The 20,515-nt window shown below is 57.5% G+C and overlaps 1 protein-coding gene across 1 annotated transcript in view; it reads left to right on the forward strand.

Moving 5' to 3' along the window:
* Positions 1–18,764, forward strand: part of LOC135882751 (START domain-containing protein 10-like) — a 43,611-nt gene extending 24,847 nt beyond the window's left edge. Inside the window, exons 2-6 of the mRNA XM_065409769.1 lie at positions 8,315–8,462; positions 9,410–9,513; positions 9,816–9,933; positions 11,807–11,859; positions 18,552–18,764. Coding sequence (XP_065265841.1) covers positions 8,315–8,462; positions 9,410–9,513; positions 9,816–9,933; positions 11,807–11,859; positions 18,552–18,764 — 636 coding nt within the window. The remainder of the gene's footprint in view (positions 1–8,314; positions 8,463–9,409; positions 9,514–9,815; positions 9,934–11,806; positions 11,860–18,551) is intronic.
* The last annotated feature ends 1,751 nt before the right edge of the window (positions 18,765–20,515 follow it).

Genomic DNA, 20,515 nt, shown 5'->3' on the forward strand with positions numbered 1-20,515 from the left:
CGCAAGCACCTTAGAGTAGCTGGGAAGGCCCCCGGGGGTTAACTAGCCAGCAGGGGCAGGGTGTTCCCAGAAGCATGTTTATCCCCAGGGGGAGGGGCCCTTGGACCGCTCTGCTCCAGTTGAGGCTGCACGGATTTTGCAGCCTGCCTTGTGGTCAGCAAAGGCTCGAGGGGGAGTCTGGTGACGCTCCCGGGGGCTATTCAGGGTAATAACAGAAAATGCATTGAGTCCTGTAGATGAGCAGCTGTTCTGCATCTTCTCCAGCCAGTGATCGCAGGGCAGGAGGAGAGTGGCCCTGCCATTGGTGAGGTCACCAGAACAGAGCTGGCCCCATGGCACAGCTGCCATGCCATGTCTGTGACACAGGGACTGTCAAAGGCACTAGGACATCACCTGGGGAGACCGACATGGGCAGACGGGCACACGGCCAGGAGCAGCAGAAGGGTCGATATACCTGGCACTGTGGGCAGCACAGGTCCCATGGGTGGAGTGGGGGGGATAGCAGTAACATACTAGTGGGTAGGAAGGGAAAGGGAATTTAAAAATTGCTACTTGCCTATTAATGGTGCAAACCAAATTCTTCATCTTCCATTTGTTACTCATTCCTCCACACCCCACCCTGCACCGAGTGTCACAACACGGGGGTACCTCCCCACAGGGGCCCTGTGTATCACAGCATGGGGGTACCCGCCTCACGGGTACCTGCCTCACAGGGCCCTGGGTATCACCGCACAGGGGTATCCCCCAAACAGGGGCCCTGGGTATTCCCGCATCGGGATACCTGCCCCACAGGAGCCCTGGGTATCACAGCAAGGGGCTACCTGCCCCACAGGGGCCCTAGGTATCCCCGCATGGGGATACCCACCCCACAGGGGCCTGGGTATTGCCGCATGGGGATACCCCCCACAGGGTGCCTCGGTATCTCCGTACAGGGTATCTGCCCCACGGGGGCCTGAGTATCTCTGCATGGGGGTACCTGCCCCACAGGGGACATTCCTAACTATGAATGCTTTTACCATCTCTCCTGCCTGCTGGGCTAGCTCTCCTGCACTGCTCATGTGTGATGTGCATCCATCAGGCAGGGTGTCAGAGGGGCAGAAAACAATACATCAGCCATGGGCTCCCACGGTGTCTGGCCCAGTGCATTATGGGCCAGTGCTAGCTGGGGAGATTCATTGAGATTCAATATTGACTTCTTGAGCTGCCTCTATATACACTGATTGCCCAGTCTGTGGGATGTGGGACAGCTGCTCCCCCTCCTGAGCTAGACAAGGTGCACTGTGCCCGCCCCCACTCACTCTCCAGACCTGACCCCCCCACACACACACTCCCCGTTGTGGGGCTAGCCCTGCAGCACAGAGGGAGGAAATTGTTCCTCTGCCACTGAAATGGAGCTGGGGCCACATGGAGCTGAGCTGGAGGTGGCTTAGGCCATGTACAGCTTTGCCCCCATCCAGAACGTGTACAGGCTGTGTGAACATGGGCAGGTGGAGAGTCTCTTTAGGCGAATGGCCACGCAGTGTGTGTCCTCTGGCAGGTGTGTAACTGTGCATGGAAGCGTGTGTGGGGGGGTGATTCTGTGTGTGGGTGCATGCACACACATGTGCTGTGGATGGCAGAATGGCCAAGTGCTTAGGCATCAGCTGGGGCCTTGGAAGGCGTGGGTTCAGGTCTCTGCCACGGTCTCCCTGTGTGACCTTGGGCCAGTCACTCAGCCTGCCTGGGCCTCAGTTTTCCCCCATTAAATGGGGCTGTTGGTGCTACCCAGCCTCCCCAAGGTGGCTATCGATGTGGGGCTCAGAGACTACAACAATGGGAGCAGGTACATGGCATAACTATTGCAACTGCTTTAGAAAACTTGCACTGAATGCTCAGCCCATCGTAACAGCAACTTGCAGTCACGACCAGGGTGCGAGGCAGTCTGGAACTCACGTTCTGTTCTGAACCCTCACTCAGATCCTCCCCAGAAGGCTGGAGACGGGGAGTGAGAGGGCAGACTCTGCAATCAGTCTGGCAGTGCATCGTGGTCCATCAGTGCCACTCAGTGCACGCGCCTTGAAGGCAGAACTTGCACTGTTGTCACCAAGGGCCTGGCTTGGCTGCAGAATCATTGTGGCAGGTGGTGCACAGGAGGAGGGAGCCCAACCTGCTGCCCGGAGCTCAGGCTGGCAGTCAGAACAAGCCTGTGGAGCAAGCATGTCTGAGCTGAAGTCGCTGGGGGAGCTGCACCCACAGCTCACTGGGCTGTTTACAGAGGCACATTCAGTTCAACAGAACACAGGCACTCTTAAAACTCCACATGTCTGCAATCCAACACCCTTAGCTCTGCCCCCAGCCCCGCTACCCAGGGCTCGTAGGGAGCCTGAGGAGCAGCCCAACTTCAGAAACGTTTCACGGCACTGCCCCCGCCAAAAGCGCCCCGATTCTGGCCATGGGCTTCAGTGTGACTGTGGGACCCTGGTGCTCGCCAGGCCGGTGGGTTGCAATGCAGCCTGTGAATGGCTTGGGACCAAGGGGGTGCAGGTCAAGTGGGGTTTCCCATCTATGTGGCACAGTCTGGGGGTCCCTGGATCGCCAGGGGCTGGGGAGGGACCTGTTTCTGTGGGGCAGGATGGTGTTTTGCAGGGGGGCTGGGTTGCAGAGGGGCTGAGTTGGGGACTTTGGCCTCTGTTGGAAAAGCCGTGGAGATCCACTGGCTGGGAGCTGGGGTGTTCCTGGTGGGCGGGGAAAGGGGAGCTGACACAGGGGGAAGCTGCAGAGACGTATGCCCCAATTTCCCAGCTGTGAAACTCTAACCCCAGTGAGCTAGGGATGCTTTAATGCATGGAGTTCTTGTAAGCGACTTTCTGGCTGAGCTCTGCTAAGCCCACCTCTCAACACCTCCAGTTAGCTGAGTCAAGCTGCAGAGCTGGGGGCTTGGAACCTGCCCACCCCAACCACACTGTTGCTCAGATACTCTTCAGCATTGCGCAGTTGGCCAAGTGCACTTTGGGCGTATCCTCACTGGCCCTGCACAGGCAGTACAGCAGAAGAGGGGGCCCGGGCCTCTCTGTCCTAGGTACAGCTTCACCGTGCACCCAGCAGTGCCCATCAGGGCAGGGGCCAAAGGCTGCAGGCCTAGGAGGTGGATGTGCGATGGGGGCAGTCAGCAGGCTGCCAGACATCCCAGCGCCTGCCCACAGGAGGAGAGGAAAGAGACGATAATGTTTCACCAGCGCCGTCACGGGGCATCTGTTCTGCAACAAACCGGGCCACGAGGTGCCTGTGGGGGACTGCTGAGGGGAGCTGGGCAGGCAGTTGGAGATTAATGGGGGGGGTGACAATGGCAGCCTATGCAAAGGGTTGTCTCTAGTTACCTGGCAGCTGCTGAGCACCTCATCAAAAATGCAGGGCCTCTAATGAGGGGTCGTAGACGTCTCCATCAGCCCACCTGGTGCTGCAGCCACACAGCACTGAGGGGCACCCAAGCTGGGTGGGCTCATCAATAATGCACCCGCTCTCTTGAGGATTTGATACCGCGCTGCAGCTTGGGTTACCAGTTAATAGCTTTGGTTACCGCTAATCTCACAGGGCCCAGCCAGGGGCCGGGGAGAGAAACCCAACCCTGCTTGCTCTGGAGTGTGATTTGGATGGGACAATGCACGGGGATGGCCGGATCGGTTTTCAGATGAGAGGGTTTGGTGGGGGGGCGGGGGGGGAGATTGGCTGCCTGCAGCATTCACAGCCCCAGGGCCCAGGAGGTGCTCGCCTCTCACACCCTCACCTGGTGGCAAAGATCTCCCGTCCAGCATGCAGCTGCCCCTTGTCTCAGGGAGTGAGAGGCCAAGCCACTGGGCAAAACAAGGCATGCCCAGGCAAGTGCTCTGAGTTCCGTGCCATCCCAGCACCAGTGCCAGCCTATGTGCATAGATTCTACCTCCCGGGAGCTGGGCCAGTGCTCGTTGCCCACACCTTCCTGGGGCAGAGAGTAGCCAGTCTCCCAAATACCCCAGCCCCTGCAGGGCCTCAGGGGCCTGTCCCCCTGCAGTGAGGGTGGGTGGGATGGCTTCAGGACTCTCCCAAAAAGCCCCCCATGCAGCTAGGTCAGGAGCTGGAGCCACCAGCTGGCTTCCTGCCCTGCCAGCAGCAGTGGGAATGGACCCACCCCCTCTGAGCCTGGCACATGAGCCTCGCCTGTCTGAGCTACCAGACCCACTATGAGCTCCTACCCAGTGGAGTGCTCTGTGCATCAGCCCCTGGAGGGGAACAGAGAGCCCCAGCCCAGAGAACAGAGCAGAAAGCCACAACCTCCAGGCAGGCAGCAGAGCCTCAGCAGGACTGGGATCCCATGAACTTCCTGCCAATCACCTCCCTCCATCCTGCCCACCCTGCCGCTGACAGTGAGACGCACCAGAAACAGCAAACACAGGCTCTGGGGGAAGCAGCACTCCTCCTCTGAGCATTCAGGGGGCCTGGGGTCTTCGGCGGCGGGAGTCCTTCCGCTTCGCGTCTTCGGGGCACTTTGGCGGTGGGTCCCGGAGCGAGTGAAGGACCCGCCGCCGAATTTCTGCCGAAAATCCGGAGTGGAAGGACCTCCCGCCGCCGAATTTCTGCCGCAGGTGGCAAAATACCACCCCCCAAATCCTGCCGCCCTAGGCGACCGCCTAGGGTCGCCTAGTGGAAGCGCCAGCCCTGGAAGACCCAGCGCGGCCGCTGACCAGGCCACAGCAGCAGGACCTGATCCCAGCACAAGTGGGAGCCACATGATCAGACCCACAGAGGCAGGGATGGTCGTTCCTGCCAGAGACCTCGATGAGGGGCACTGCTCAGAGCCCAGATGGAATGGTCAGATGTCCAAGGAGAGACCAAAGCTCAAAACAGTTCCTCTGTTAGCTCAAGTGGTAGAGGTTTGCACTGCACCCAGAAATTCTGAGTTCAAACTCTGCTGGTGATTGAGGAAAAGATGCTTACAGTTATATATGTGTAAGCAGAGTCAGGATGAGCTCTACCCTGACATCTGGTGGTGAATTGTGGTGAGTTGTGCAAAAGAACTTCAGGGGCTGATCTTATTTGCATAGGCACACCCACCCAGCCTAGCATGAGTCCACAGCAGCCCAAGTGGTCACTTGGGCTGCTGTGGGATCCCCAGTTTCTCTGTTATTGGGGCAGGAAGAATAAAGTGTAGTTACCCTGATTATGTATCAGAGGGGTAGCCGTGTTAGTCTGAATCTGTAAAAAGCAACAGAGGGTCCTGTGGCACCTTTGAGACTAACAGAAGTAGTACTTCTGTTAGTCTCAAAGGTGCCACAGGACTCTCTGTTGCTTACCCTGATTATGTGAATCAAGGACAGTGGAACTGTTTTATGACAGAGGGACTCGCCATCAACTAAGTAGCACTCGCTAGACAAGGGACATGGGTTCTAAAACCCAGTGAATTAAGAGAGGCTGGGGGTAGGGATGTGTATCTGATAGTATGGGCATTGTTTGTGGGTGTGAAATGCCAGTTGCATTGTCTCTACTGTGGAATATCAGAGCTAATTTTGATTCCATTAAGAATGTAGTTACAGGCTGTTGAGCTGAATTCACTTTGGGCCAATAGTGCACCAGCACTGAGGCTCCCCTACTACTAAAAGCTAAAATTGCTGAGTGCTTGTGGGAGAGGGCTGAAGATATATTGCTGAGCAGCTGGTGGAGTGGAGTATGTTTGTGGGACAGCTGGAGCGGCTCACAGAATGGCTGGTGGAGTGGAGTGGCTGGTGGAGTGGAGTAGCTGGTGGAGTGGCTCGTGGTGAAGGCTGCAGCACAACCCCATGGAGAGGCGGGGCAGTCGGTCTCGGACCACGTAAGGTGCCCCTTAACACCTCGGTGCCCCCCCCCCTGTTTCCACCCAGGCTGGAAGGTAAAACTTTGCAGATAAACTTTTGAACGCTGGGGCTGCACTGACCAGGGACAGAGACTTTTGGGTGATTTTTTGGATTGCTGGACTTAAGACCCTGAGTGGAAAAGGACATTGCCAAACTTACTTGGGGATGGGTCTTTTGCTCATGGTTTGTGTTATGAATCCTGTTTGTGGTGTTTCCCCACTGTAATACTGCATTGTTTCCCTCCTTTATTAAAAGGATTTTCCTACACACAGACTCCGTGCTTGCAAGATGGGAAGTATTGCCTCTTAGAGGCGCCCGGGGAGTGGTATGTAATTGTCCCAGGTCACTGGGTGGGGGCTCGAGCTGGTTTTGCATTGTGTTATTGAAACGGAACCCCTAGATACAGAACCCGGCCCTTGTTGCTGCCAACTCAGACAGGCAGAAGGGTTACATATGAATGAATTTTGGAGGGTGGTGAAGGACTGGAATGGGTTACCTAGGGAGGTGGTGGAATCTCCTTCCTTAAAAGTTTTTAAGATCAGGCTTGACAAAGCCTTGGCTGGAATTATTTAGTTGGGGTTGGTCCTGCTTTGAGCAGGGGGTTGGACTAGATGACCTCCTGAGGTCCCTTCCAACCCTGATATTCTATGATTCTATGATTCCCTGAGTGCCCTCTGTGGCTGGGGCTGGGCTCAGTTGTGGCATTTGGCTTGGCTTGGCATTTTTAATATGCATTTAATTCCAGCCTCTGCCAGGTGCCAGAGGCAGCCCCTTGGGATCCCTGGCCCAGGTCATGTGACTGGGGCAAGGGAACAAAGCCAGCATCCCTGGGTGTCACACATTAATTCCCCAGACACCCCTCCCCCCCTGCTCTCAGGCTCCCATAAGCCCACTGCACTGCCAGCCGGTTGCACACCCAGCGGAATCCACCCCGGCCTGGCTCTGTGTGACTGAAGAGCGGGTTTGGGAGCTGAGGCAGAGCTGGGCAGGCGGGCACCCAGACTCAGGGAAGTGTTAATGGCAGCCTGGCTACTGGGAGGGTCCCCTCGGCCGTCCTGGAAAGTCGGATGTTTGAAAACCCTGCTTTAGAAATCCATTACCTAGAGGAGGGGCGATCGGTTGTTCTCCTTAGCCCCAGGACAGGACAAGAAGCAATCGGCTTCCATTGCAGCCTGTGTGGTTCAGGTTGGACATTAGGAAACATTCTCTACCAGTCAGGGTAGTTAAGCACTGGAATAAATTGCCCAGGGAGGTTGTGGACTCTGCCAATGGAGATTTTAAAGAGCAGGTTAGACAAACACTCATCAGGGATGATCATAAGAACAGACATACTGGGTCAGACCAAAGGTCCATCTAGCCCAGTATCCTGTCTTCTCACAGTGGCCAATGCCAGGTGACCCAGAGGGAAAGAACAGAACAGGTAATCATCAAGTCATTCATTCCCTGTCACCAATTCCCAGCTTCTGGCAAACAGAGGCTAGGGACACCACCCCTGCCCATCCTGGCTAATAGCCATTGATGGACCTATCCTCCATGAACTTATCTAGTTCTTTTTTTAACCCTGTTATATTCTTGGCCTTCACAACATCCTCTGGCAAGAAGTTCCACAGGTTGACTGTGCGTTGTATGTAGAAATACTTCCTTTTGTTTGTTTTAAACCTGCTGCCTATTAATTTCATTTGGTAACCCCTAGTTCTTGTTTTATGAGTAAATAATACTTCCTTATTTACTTTCTGCACACCAGTCATGATTTTATAGACCTCTATCATATCCCCCCGTAGTTGTCTCTTTTCCAAGCTGAAAAGTCCCAGTCTTATTAATCTCTCCTCATACAGAAGCCGTTCCATACCCCTAATCATTTTTGTTGCCATTTTCTGAACCTTTTCCAATTCTAATATATCTTTTTCGAGATGGGGTGACCACATCTGCACGCAGTATTCAAGGTGTGGGCGTACCATGGATTTATATAGAGGCAATATGATATTTTCTCTTATTATCTATCCCTTTCTTGATGATTCCCAACATTCTGTTCGCTTTTTTGACTGCCGCTGCATGTTGAGTGGATGTTTTCAGAGAACTATCCACAATGACTCCAAGATCTCTTTCTTGAGTGGTAACAGCTAATTTAGACCCCATCATTTTATATGTATAGTTAGTCCTGCCTCAGTGCCGGGTGCTGGACTAGATGCCCTCTGGAGGGCTCTTCCAGCCCTAGGTTGCTGTTATCCTAGCACGCACTCTGCTGGGCCACCCCCCATACATATCCACACACTAACCGCAATGAGCCACACTACTCCTTTGTGCCGATGTACCTGACATGCATGGGCAGGCGGCTGCAGTCACACACATGTGCCCCTCTCTCACACTTGCCCCTGGCGCGCCCTGCCCACGCCCCCAGGCCCGTGTGGGCATGCTGGGCTCCTGTCAGAGCCTCGCTGACTGCAAGCCCTCCCTCCATCCTCCCCTTGCAGCTGCGCATCGCCTGCAAGGACGTGCCGGCTGCGACACTCTATGACGTGCTGCATGACACCCACTATCGCAAGAAATGGGACTCCAACGTCATTGAGACCTATGACATTGGGCGCCTGACAGCCAACGCCGATGTGGGATACTATGCCTGTGAGTGAGGGCAGCGGGGGGCTGGGGAGATAGTGCAACACTCCTACCCTCCCCTGGGCCCCTCACCTGCCACCCTTCACGTCAGGCAGGGCCTAGTGTTGCCAGGCATATGGTTTTCGACCACAAAAAGGACCCTGGAGCCTCCAATCGGCACCAGTGACCGGGCCGTTGAAAGTCCAGTCAGCAGCGCAGCGGGGCTAAGACAGGCTCCCTACCTGCCCTGGCTCCGCGCTGCTCCAGGAAGCAGCCACCAGGTCCCTGTGGCTCATACGCAGCCAGGGAGGCTCCACACGCTGCCCCCGCCCAAGTGCCAGCTCCGCAGCTCCCATTGGCCGGGAACCGTGACCAATGGGAGCTGCGGGGGGCGGTGCCTGAGGGTGCGAAGGCACTGCGCAGACGTGCCTGCCACCCATGCGTCTAGAGGCCACAGGGACCTGGCAGCCGCTTCCTCGGAGCCATGGTAAGTGCCGCTAGGACCCTGCACCCCCTCCCAACCCCCTGCCCCAGCCCGGAGCCCCCTCCTGCTCCCCAAACCCCTTATCCCCAGCCCCACCCCAAGTCTGCACCCCCCCACCCCAACCCTCTGGCCCAGCCCAGAGTCCCCTCCTGCACCCCAAGCCCCTCATTCCTGGCCCCACCCTAGAGCCTGCACCCCCAGCCCAGAGCCCATACCCCCTCCCTCTCCCCAACCCCAGCCCGGTGAAAGTGAGTGAGGGTGGAGAAAAGTAGCAATGGAGGGAGGGGGGATGGAGCGAGTCGGGGGCGTGGCCTCTGAGAAGGGGCGGGGCAGGGTTATTCGGTTTTGTGTGATTAGAAAATTGGGAACCGTACCTGGCCCTGCAAAAGGTCCTAGCTGTGCGAGTGAACCCAGGGCGGGGTGTCCGTGGGAGGGAATCGGGGGACGTGCCTGCAGGTGCCTGGGGGATAACAGACTCTCTCCCTTGCAGGGAAGTGCCCGAGCCCCCTGAAGAACAGGGACTTTGTCACCCTGCGCTCCTGGCTGCCCCTGGGCAACGACTACATGATCATCAACTACAGCGTCAAGCACCCAGTGAGCCCCTACCCCGCTGACCGCAGCTCTGCTCCTGCTGCCTGGCACCACGCAGAGGTGCCAGGCCTCTACCAAGCTCCCCAGCCTGGCATCAGGCACTGGCCTTTTGGCTCAGGGGTGGGGGTCAGGGCAATGCTGGTGAGAAAGGCCCAGCCAGGCCAAGCCTTGGTGCCGGACCTGGCCTCCCAGCCGCAGGGGGCACAACTTGTGGCAGAGCGGGCTGGAGCACAGCTCCTGTGTGGCGTGGCTGCCCGGTGAGCCGGTGCACAGCAGGCACTGATCTGTGTGTGGTGTCTCTACAGAAGTACCCACCACGGAAGGACTTTGTGAGGGCCGTGTCCCTGCAGACGGGCTACCTGGTCAAGGCCAACGGCCCCCACGGCTGCACCCTCTACTACCTCACCCAGGTGGACCCCCGAGGTGAGCGCCCAGCATGGCACATGAGCCAAGGGGAATGCTGCAGCTCCTCCTGGCGGGGCAGAGGGGGCTTGGGGGGCAGAGGCAGCCCCGTGCAGGGGGAAGTATTGCTTGACATGCTGTACCTGGGGGGGAGACACCCCCCAAAGGGATGGGGCCAAATTCCCAGCACCCCCCAAACACAAAGCTGGTGATGAACAGTGGGGAAAGAACACGGACTGTCCCCAAGGGAGCAGCCAGCCCTTTGCTTCCCTTCCCGTCCCATCTGGGGCAGGGCAGCTCAGGGGACATCAGTAGGACAGCAGAAGACTATGTGAGAGCCAGACAGATGGACACACCCAGCTCCACCTGTCTGTCCAGTGCCCACGGGCTGGTGGGGCTTGCTGCCCACTCCCCCTGCCGCCCCATCCCCTTTCTCCACTGGGCTCCCTTGGGGACACTGCTGCACTCCTGTGCCCACCTTGGGTGGCCTGGCCCATTGGTTAGTGTTTGCCAGCTGCTGTGCCCTGTGCTCGGCTTCACCCGGCTCACACGCTGGTTATGTATTGTGTCTAGTTTTGGTCCCCCCACTACAAAAGGGATGTGGACAAACTGGAGCGAGTCCAGCAGAGGGCAAGAAAAATGATCAGGGGGCTCGGGCATATGACTTACACGGAGAGGCTGAGAAAACTGGGGTTTAGTCTGCAGAAGAGAAGAGTGAGGAGGGATTTGATAGCAGCCTTCAACTACCTGAAGGGAGGTTCCAAAGAGGATGGAACTCAGCTGTTCTCAGTGGTGACAGATGACAGAACAAGGAGCAATGGTCTCAAGTTGCAGTGGGAAAGGTCTAGGTTGGATATTAGGAAACACTATTTCACTAGGAGGGTGGTGAAACACTGGGATGGGTTACCTAGAGAGGTGGTGGAATCTCCATCCTTAGAGGTTTTTAAGGCTGGCTTGACAAAGCCCTGGCTGGGATGATTTAGTTGGTGTTGGTCCTGCTTTGAGCAGGGGGTTGGACTAGATGACCTCCTGAGGTCTCTTCCAACCCTAACCTTCTATGATTCTATGTGCTGCAGCCTTCTCTTCCCTGCCGTCTCATCAGAACTAGCCCCGGCCCTGCCCCGGAGCCCACCTCCAGGGCACTGCCAGCCCCACAGCCCTGCCCCCCCACAAGGTCTGAGCTCATCTCTGGAGCACTGCCAGCCACACAGCCCTGCCCCCCGAGCTCTGAACCCATCCCCAGGGCACTGCCAGCTCTACAGCCCGGCCCCCCGAGCTCCAAGCCCATCTCCAGGGCACTGCCAAGCCCCACAGCCCTGCCCCCTGAGCCCATCCCCAGGGCACTGCCAGCCCCACAGCCCTGCCCCCCCCCCCCGAGCTCTGAGCCCATCCCCAGGGTACTGCCAGCCCCACAGCCCTGCCCCCCAAGCTCTGGAGGCTGCTGTTGGGATCCAGGCAGGGGCCAGGCGGTTTCCATGGGGTGGCGCCTGGGAAATCTGCCCATCGGTTTTATGCATAAGCCGGTTTCCTGGTGGTGTCTGCAGCATTACTGACTTTCTGGGGAGGGGGAAGAGACCAAGCCAGACCACTGTGCGGCAGGCCGGCCTAGGAGCCCCGGGGAGCACTGGCCTTGTCTACACTAATGCTCCAGCCCTGCTGTCACAGGAGACTTAACAAGAAACTAAGTGCGGACAGGAGCTTAGAGCCCTCGTGAGGAGGCATCGGCGCCAGGGAGGGACTGGGCCCCACAGAGTGTACATTACCTGCTGCCAAGCTGCCTTTCTGGTATTTACGCCGTTAGACTGCCAGACACAAGGACGGAGAGGGACAGACAGCCCCGGAGGAGCGCTGGGGCTGCCTCGCTTGCTGTCTGAGTAACTCGGGTTTGTTCTAGGTTCGTTACCAAAGTGGGTGGTGAACAAAATGTCGCAGTTTGTGGCGCCAAAGGTAAGCTGGGTGCGGAGGCGGCTGTGTTACTGCATGCTGGCAGGAGCAGCAGGCGCCAGCGGGTTCATCCAGCTAGCAGCACCGCTCCCCTTTAGCAGAGTGACAGCTACGCCTGGAGGCTGTTATCAGAGTAAGGCCTGGTGAATGGAGCAGCCTCCGACCTGGCCTGGCCGTGCCCCCAGGCTGCTCACCCAGGCCTTGGCTACACTAGAAAGAGTTTGCCGGGACAGCTACACCAGCCGCGGGCCCCGAGTGACAACAGCTTGCAACGGCAAAAAGGCCTTTTGTCTTCTCAGCACCAGCTTGGCTAGTGCAGCCGTGGGGAGTGCCCCGTTGGGTGCAGCGTGACTGGTGAAAGGTGCTGTTCTGCCGGCATAGTCACACCCTGAGGGGCATGAGCTATCCCAGCAAAGGAGATTACAAAGACTGGAAAAGAGACGATTGAGCGAGACTATGATAGAGGGCAATAAAATCATGACTGGTGTGGAGACAGTGACTAGGGAAGTGCTATTCACCTCTTCACATAGCACACAAACCAGGGATCACCCACTGAAATTAATAGGCAGCAGGTTTAAAACAAACAGAAGGCAGTACTTGGGGGGGAGGGATAGCTCAGTGGTTTGAGCATTGGCCTGCTACACCCAGGGTTGTGAGTTCAATCCTTGAGGGGGCCACTTAGGGATCTGGGGCAAAATCAGTACTTGGTCCTGCTAGTGAAGGCAGGGGGCTGGACATGATGACCTTTCAAGGTCCCTTCCAGTTCTAGGAGATAGGATATCTCCATTTCTTCACACAACGCAGTTAACCTGTGGAACTCATTGCCAGGGGAAGTTGTGAAGACCAAAAGTATAACTGGGTTAAAAAAAGAATTAGGTAAGTTCATGGAGGATAGGCCCAAATGGCTAGTAGCCAGATGGACAGGGATGCAAAACCATGCTCTGGGTGTCCCTAGCCTCTGACTGCCAGAAGCTGGGAGTGGAAGACAGGGGATGGATCACTTGATTGTCTGTTCTGTTCATTCCCTCTGAAGCACCTGGCATTAGCCACTGTCAGAAGACAGGACACTGGGCTAGCTAGACCATTGCTCTGACCCACTGGGCTAGCTAGACCATTGCTCTGACCCAGTATGACCGCTCTTATGACTCTTTTGCTGATATAAGCTGCATTTACACACATAGGCGCCGACTTCTACGGGCGCCGGTGGGTGCTCGACCCGCCTCTCTCCCTCCCCCATTCCAACCCCTTCCCCAAATCCCCGTCCCGGCCCCGCCTCTTCCCCGCCTCCTCTCCTGAGCGCGCCACGTTCCCGCTCCTCCCCCTCTCTCCCGGAGCTTGCTACAGCTGTTTGGTGGCGGCAAGCATTGGGAGGTAGGAGGAGGAGTGGGGACAGGGTGCGCTCAGGGGAGGAGACGGAGGAGGAGGTGAGGTGGGGTGGGGAGCTTGGCTGCACCCACTAATTTTGCCCCGTGGGTGCTCCAGCCCCAGAGCACCCACGGAGTCGGCGCCTATGTTTACACAGGGAGTTTTGCCAGCAGAGCTATACTAGCCAACAGAGCTAAGCCAGCAAAACTTCACAGTATAGACCTGGCCCAGGTCATTGTCTAGAACTCACACCAGGTTCATATCAGTGTCCCATAAGCAAATAGACACCAGATGCGGGAATGGTCCCGTTATTGTGAGGAACTTTCCTGGCTTATACACTACCCTGGTGAAATGGGCTAGCGGAAGGATCTGAGTCCTCGCTCCCACTTCCTTTACCCAGAGGCCTCCCTGCCCTCAAGGACGCCCCTTCCACTCTCCTGTCTGGCAGAGTCCTCGTAACCCCAACAAGGCAGGGCCCAGGATTCCTGGGCCGCTCGACCCCCAACCTTGTCATGGTCACTTAGGGCAGGGGCTAGGGTGTCCCCACTCTGGGGTGCACTCTCTGCACTGGATGCTTCCCTGACCCACTGATCATTACATGCAGTTCAAAGCAAAAACAATTTATTAAGCAACAACCGATTTAAAAGATAAGGAAAAAATGGGAACGGTTAAAGGAAAACATGTCACCCCCACTCTGTGGCACGGGGACACAGAACCAGCCATGGCTGGAATGTCAGGGCAGCTCACAGTCTGCTCCTCACAAGTCCCAGGCCTCCTGCTCAGGCCCTGGCTGTGCTGCAGGGATGCTGCAGGTCGGACACTTGCTCTGGCGGTGGCCACACGCCCTCAGGCTCTAGGTGGCAGGACCCTTCTTCCCAGCATTGCCCCCGCCCCGTCAGGGTTACGATCCCCCTCCAAGTCTGGCCTGTAGAGCCTCTTGGCTGGGGGCGTCTCCCTGCGCTGGGCCCGCTACCCAGGGTAGGGTGACCAGACAGCAAGTGTGAAAAATCAGCATAGGCGGTGGGGGGTAATAGGAGCTTATATTTAAAAAAAGACCCTAAAATCAGGACTGTCCCTATAAAATCAGGACATCTGGTCACCCTAACCTGGGTCCCCCCTCGCTTTCCCTAGCTGCTCACTGCACCCGACTCCGGACTGCTCCAGCTCCAGCTCCACTCTGCCTCAGCACTGCGGCTGCTCTGCCTCCAGCTCCCTGGGCTGCTTCTCTGGCCTCTCTGGCTCTGGTTGCTGCAGTTCTCCCAGCACTGACCTGCTCTCTGGGTTGCTTTTTTGCTTCTCTGGCTAGCACAGCTCTGCTCCCCAGCTCAGCTCGAGCCCCTGCTCTCTCCTTAGCTCGGCCCCACTCTGTCTTACCCAGGCAATTCCAGCTCACCCGGAGGACGGGACCCACACTGGCCTCCTGACTCCCTGATTAGCCTGCCTGACCTGTCAATCAGGCTGACCTGGAGAATTGGCCTCTCCCCATTGCCCCTGGGGACTGTCAGTCTCAGGGTCCTGATTTCCCATTGACCCTTCCCCTTCCTTTTGGCACTGGGCGCTAGCCCACCAAAAAACCCTCATTGAGTTTTAGTGTGGGGACAACAGTCCCCTTACATTCCCCCTTGCTAAAATATTGCCACAGGCACAATATTCACACCAGTATATCCTGGTCCCATATTAACAACATATACCCACATCATGTCATATAAAAAACCCATTAATAATTATCAAAAGAACAGTTAACATATTTAACATTCTACGTCTACTTCTTCATACTATACATGACAATATTATTTGAAACACTATATAGAACCAATAACAATCATCTCCAAGTTTCACAGGCAGTACAGCTTTAGTAGTTCTCTGGGATCTTCTTAAGACTGATGGTTCATTACCCATTTTTCTATTCCCCTGTCCCCGGGTAACACCAGGTCAATTTGAGGGATCTGACCATTTTCGTCAGGGTTTGGGTTTGCCCAATTGGTTTCAGTCTCCTCAAGAGTCGGGACATGCTGCTCTATGCCTCCTACGAGCCCTGGTCAGACTAAAAGTCCAACGTTTAGCTGGTCCCTATATACCACTCTCTCAGGACCTCCTCGTTCAGACTGGATAGTGTAAACCGGCAGTTCAGGATTGTTGTGGGTGACCACAGTACAGGGATTTGACTCCCACTTGTCCTGTATTTTATTACGCCTCCGGCATCTATGGCTACGAACTGGTACACAGTCACCAGGTCTGATGAGAGCCCCACTGGACTTGCGATCATAAGTCCTTTTCCTACTTTGGGCTGTCTCTTTAGTTGTACTGAGAGCAACTTCACTGGCTGTCTTTGGCCTGTCATGGACACCTTTGACCCAGTCATCAAAATTAGTCACCTCATCCTTAGAAAAGACTTCTCTGGCAACTCCCCTAAGTTAGCCGCCTGTGCAGGAATCAGCCCTTGGCGTGCCACTTGAACTGGAACTGGCAATCTCTCACCACATCTTTCTCAAAGAAAGGCAACTTGTCCTCCCTTCTCCCACCTTGTCACCCGCAGCTCATTTCCATTCTCTACAAATGTTACCTTCACCTGAGGAACCACTCCCTCAGGCCAGTGTACCTCTGCAGTTCTGTTTTGAGGCTGCAACTCGACAGCCTTCAAACTTGAGTTTAGAAGACTCACTGGTACTCTTCCTTTGATGGTATTAGTCGGTACATTGGCTGGCTGGAGCCCATTAGGTAGGCTTGCCCCAGATGTAGGCTCTACAAGAGCTTGATATCTATTGGTATTTCCTGGTACCCAGCAGTGTTCATCAAGGATCTTCCCTCTCCGAGGAGGAATAACTGTCTTCTGTTTTCTGCCCACTTTAACATTTCCAATCTGCCCCGCAGGGCTCAGTGAATGGTTTTGCCTCTCCGCTCGAGTCAGTACTCTACTTAGCTTCTCTGATGCGCAGTGCGCCCTGCTGTGCTCTTTTAACCGCCCTGGTGTCTGGCTGCGCATAAGCAGCAGCCAGGCGATTTGCCTCAACTCCGCCATAAACGTCTCCCCCTTACTCTCACAGATATTGTGGAGAACACAGCAAGCAGCAATAACACAACCAGCCATGGCTGGAATGTCAGGGCAGCTCAGTCTGCTCCTCACACATCCCAGGCCTCCTGCTCAGGCCCTGGCTGTGCTGTAGAGATGCTGCGGGTCAGACACGCCCTCAGGCTCTAGGTGGCAGGACCCTTCTTTCTAGCATCACCCCCACCCCGTTGGGGTTACGATCCTCCTCCAAGTCCGGCCTGCAGGGCCTCTTGGCTGGGGACATCTCCCTGTGCTGGGCCCACTGCCCAGGGTCCCTCCTTGCCCTCCCCACCTGCTCACCGCACCTGGCTCCGGACTACTCCAGCTCCAGCTCCACTCTGCCTCAGCTCCAGCTCCACTCTGCCTCAGCACTGTTGCTGCTCTGCCTCCAGCTCCCTGGGCTGCTTCTCTGGCCCCTCTGGCCCTGGTTGCTGCAGTTCTCCTCCTAGCACAGGTCTGCTCTCTGGGCTGCTTCTGTGGCTCTGCTCCCAGCACTGACCTGCTTCCTGGGCTGCTTTTCTAGCTCCTCTGGCTGGCACAGCTCTGCTCCCCTGCTCATCTTGGGCCCCTGCTCTCGCCTTAGCTTGGCCCCACTCTGTGACCGGGGCAGCTCCCGATCACCCGGAGGACAGGACCCTCCTGGTCCTGATTTCCTATGGACCCTTCCCTTTACTTTTAGTACTGGGAGCTAGCCAACCAAAAAAACCCCACTGAGTTTTACTAAGGGGACCACAGTCTCCTTATACACAGGTGCCTGCGGGCCCAGGGAGGAGCAGGGCAGTTACAGGGAAATACAGCTGGGAAAAGCAAGAAGAGACAAGGTTAAGCTAGGCCAACCCTGTGCAGCCATGGTATACCAATGGCATGGGTGTGTCCACCAGATCCCACCAGCGCAGCAGAAAATGGGGAATCGCTCTGGGAAGTCCCTCCCCGTCCTGGTGGATCCAGTCACCCCATGCATATAACGCAGCAACACTGCTGCAGCCTCGAAGATCAATTAGACCTCAGAGTGTCCAAGCCACTGCCCTGTGGTGCCTGTCAAGGTGCATTCTATGCGACACATGGTCAGTGGTGAGCAGCTGCCTAGGCCTGGGCCGTGGACCATCTAAGTGTGGCTGTGAGTTCACGCTAGGGTGACCAGACAGCAAATGTGAAAAATCGGGATGGGGGTGGGGGGTAATAGGAACCTATATAAGAAAAAGACCCAAAAATCGGGACTGTCCCTATAAAATCGGGACATCTGGTCACCCTAGTTCACGCAGCTCCCAGCACTGTGGGCACAGCACATCTGTGACTCAATCCCATGCACACGCCCCTGCCCCACCCCGCTGGTGCGAGCTCACTGGCCTCTTGTTGCAGCTAAGAGCATCCAGAGCTTTGATTTGCTCAGGCCTGCTCCAGGACTTGCCCCTCCCTATGGAGCTGAGTTGTCTCTAAGTGGCCGCAGCAGCCCAGGTGGGGTGGGTACAGGGAGGAAGTTCAGAGACTGTGGTGCTGTGTGCACTACATGTCAGGACATGCTCGGAGCATGGGGCTGAGCCAGCCTGACACACCAACAGCAGGAACTCAAGGCAGAACATTTCCCCTGCTGGGGCAGCCCCAGGTCACCCCACACCCAGCCTTGGGGTGCCATGGCACCAGCCCTCCCGGCCCCTCCCTCCTGGTTTCTGGGAAGGGGGTGGGGAGTGCTGTGCCCCATGGGTGATGCTGGGAGGGGCATCCCTCTATCCTTGGCTGCTGCAGGGAGGTTTCCCCTCTCCCCTGAGGCACTCAGGGTCTCCTCTCCTCGCCCTCCAGTGTGTTGGCCCTTCTCCTTCCCAGCTGGGTGTGCGGTGGGGGCAGAGAGAGGTGTTCCCCTGCTCTGGGATGGGGCTGGGTCTCTAATCCTAGTGGCTACAATGCCAGTCTGGCCGGCAGCATGAGAGCGGGGATGGGGCTTCCACGGCAAACGCAGCCCGGGGCTCCTATCCCGCCTCTTGTGCGTGGGGCTGGAGCCAAGTCAATACCCTGCACATGAGCATGGCTGTGAGACCACAGGCAGGGGAGGGCTCCCACTCCCACCTCTGCCCCCCACCCCAGAGCCCGCTTTAGGGGACCCTCAGCATGCCAGGGGAGCCTGGAGAGGGGCTCAGGAGAAAAGCACCCAAGGGCATTGCCCAGGCCTGGCAAGCTCCGGCCAATGGGAACAGACTGCAGGGCAGGCTCCAGCCCTGGGTCCCGGGGGGATGGGCAGATGGGCGATGGGGCTTGGTGACAGGCTGGGGCTGCTCTGCCCCTCCAGGCCATGAAGAAGATCTACAAGGCAGGGCTGAAGTACCTGGAGTGGAAGCAGAAGCACGAACCTGGCTTTAAGCCCTGGGTGTACCCAGAGCAGAACACGCTGCCCAGCATCAGCCTGGCCGAGCTGTCCCTGCAGCACGCCGACTCCCTGGAGAACATTGATGAGAGTGGCCTGGCTGAGGACAGGACGCACATCAGCGATGACGAGGCCTGAATGGGTCCCGCAGCCGCCCCGCGCCTGCCAGCAGGGCTGGGGAGAGGACGTGCCCCTGCCCCTCCACTGCATGCTCAGGGGCATTCAGCACCCACAGGAGCCTGGCAGTGGGTTGGGGGCATAGTTACAAATTTGTCTCCAGTGCTCTTGGTGTGAATGTATCCTTCAGCATCTTTTCATCCTGCTCCTGGTACACGGAGCCCTCTGCTTGGGAGAGAGAACTGCCCCGACCCACCCACATGGCACACAGAGCCCTCTGCTCGGGGGAGAGAGAACTGCCCCAACCCCCCCACCTGGCACACAGAGCCCTCTGCTCGGGGGACAGAACAGCCCTGACCCACCCACCTGGCACACAGAGCCCTCTGCTCGGGGGAGAGAACTGCCCCGACCCACCCACCTGGCACACAGAGCCCTCTGCTGGGGGGAGAGAGAACTGCCCCGACCCACCCACCTGGCACACAGAGCCCTCTGCTCGGGAGAGAGAACTGCGCTGACCCACCCACCTGGCACATAGAGCCCTCTGCTCGGGGGACAGAACAGCCCTTACCCACACACCTGGCACACAGAGCCCTCTGCTCGGGAGAGAGAACTGCCCCGACCCACCCACCTGGCACACAGAGCCCTCTGCTCGGGGGAGAGAACTGCCCCGACCCACCCACCTGGCACACAGAGCCCTCTGCTGGGGGGAGAGAGAACTGCCCCGACCCACCCACCTGGCACACAGAGCCCTCTGCTCGGGAGAGAGAACTGCGCTGACCCACCCACCTGGCACATAGAGCCCTCTGCTCGGGGGACAGACCAGCCCTTACCCACACACCTGGCACACAGAGCCCTCTGCTCGGGAGAGAGAACTGCCCCGACCCACCCACCTGGCACACAGAGCCCTCTGCTCGGGGGAGAGAACTGCCCCGACCCACCCACCTGGCACACAGAGCCCTCTGCTGGGGGGAGAGAGAACTGCCCTGACCCACCCACCTGGCACACAGAGCCCTCTGGTCGGGGGAAAATGCCCCTACTTTGCCTGACCAAAGGCTCTCTGGGCAGCCACCCAGCCCCCTGGGGATGCCCTGGCCAGAGATACAGAGCTGGCTGTGTAAGAAGGGGCCCCAGTGCAGGGGTGTTTCAGGGCCTCTCGGGGGGCTGGGGATGACAAGGGCAGAGCAGGGAGTAGGCATCAGCATTCCTACCCCTGGCTATTCCTTGGCTGCTGCAGGACGTAGTGGGGCTCTAGGCAGTTGGATATCCCCTGAGGGGGATGGACTGGCCCCAGCAGCTCAGAGTAGGGCAGGCCCAAGCCGCCACCATCTGTCCCTGCGCCAGGCTCTGCAGCAGCACAGGGATGACTTGGGCCTGTATTTCCCTTCTCTGCTCCCATCCTCCCACTCAGCAGCTCATGTAGACAGGATGGCCCCTCCCAGACCTCAGTGCTCCCAGCCCTGTGTCACCTGTTCAGCTCAGGGATGCCTCCCCAGCCCCACCCCTGGCGTCTGGCCATCCCCTGGGAACTCAGTGGGGCTACTCCAGCCCAGCTCCATTCTGGGGCCCTGAGAGCACATGTGGGGGGAGGTGGGGGGGAGAGGAGGCTGGTCTGGTCTTTCCTTTGAGACCTGGAGCTGGACCCAGCAGGGTGGCTGCTCTCCAAACCACTGGGCTCCAACCAATGTTTCTCCCAGAGATCCTCCTCCCGTGTTTGCTGCTGCTGCTGCTGTGATTTCTACCAAACCAATAAAGGAATTGGGGTGTGAGCGTGC

Source organism: Emys orbicularis, chromosome 8 (genome assembly GCF_028017835.1).
Source record: "Emys orbicularis isolate rEmyOrb1 chromosome 8, rEmyOrb1.hap1, whole genome shotgun sequence".
In the NCBI taxonomy this organism is placed as follows: Eukaryota; Metazoa; Chordata; order Testudines; family Emydidae; genus Emys; species Emys orbicularis.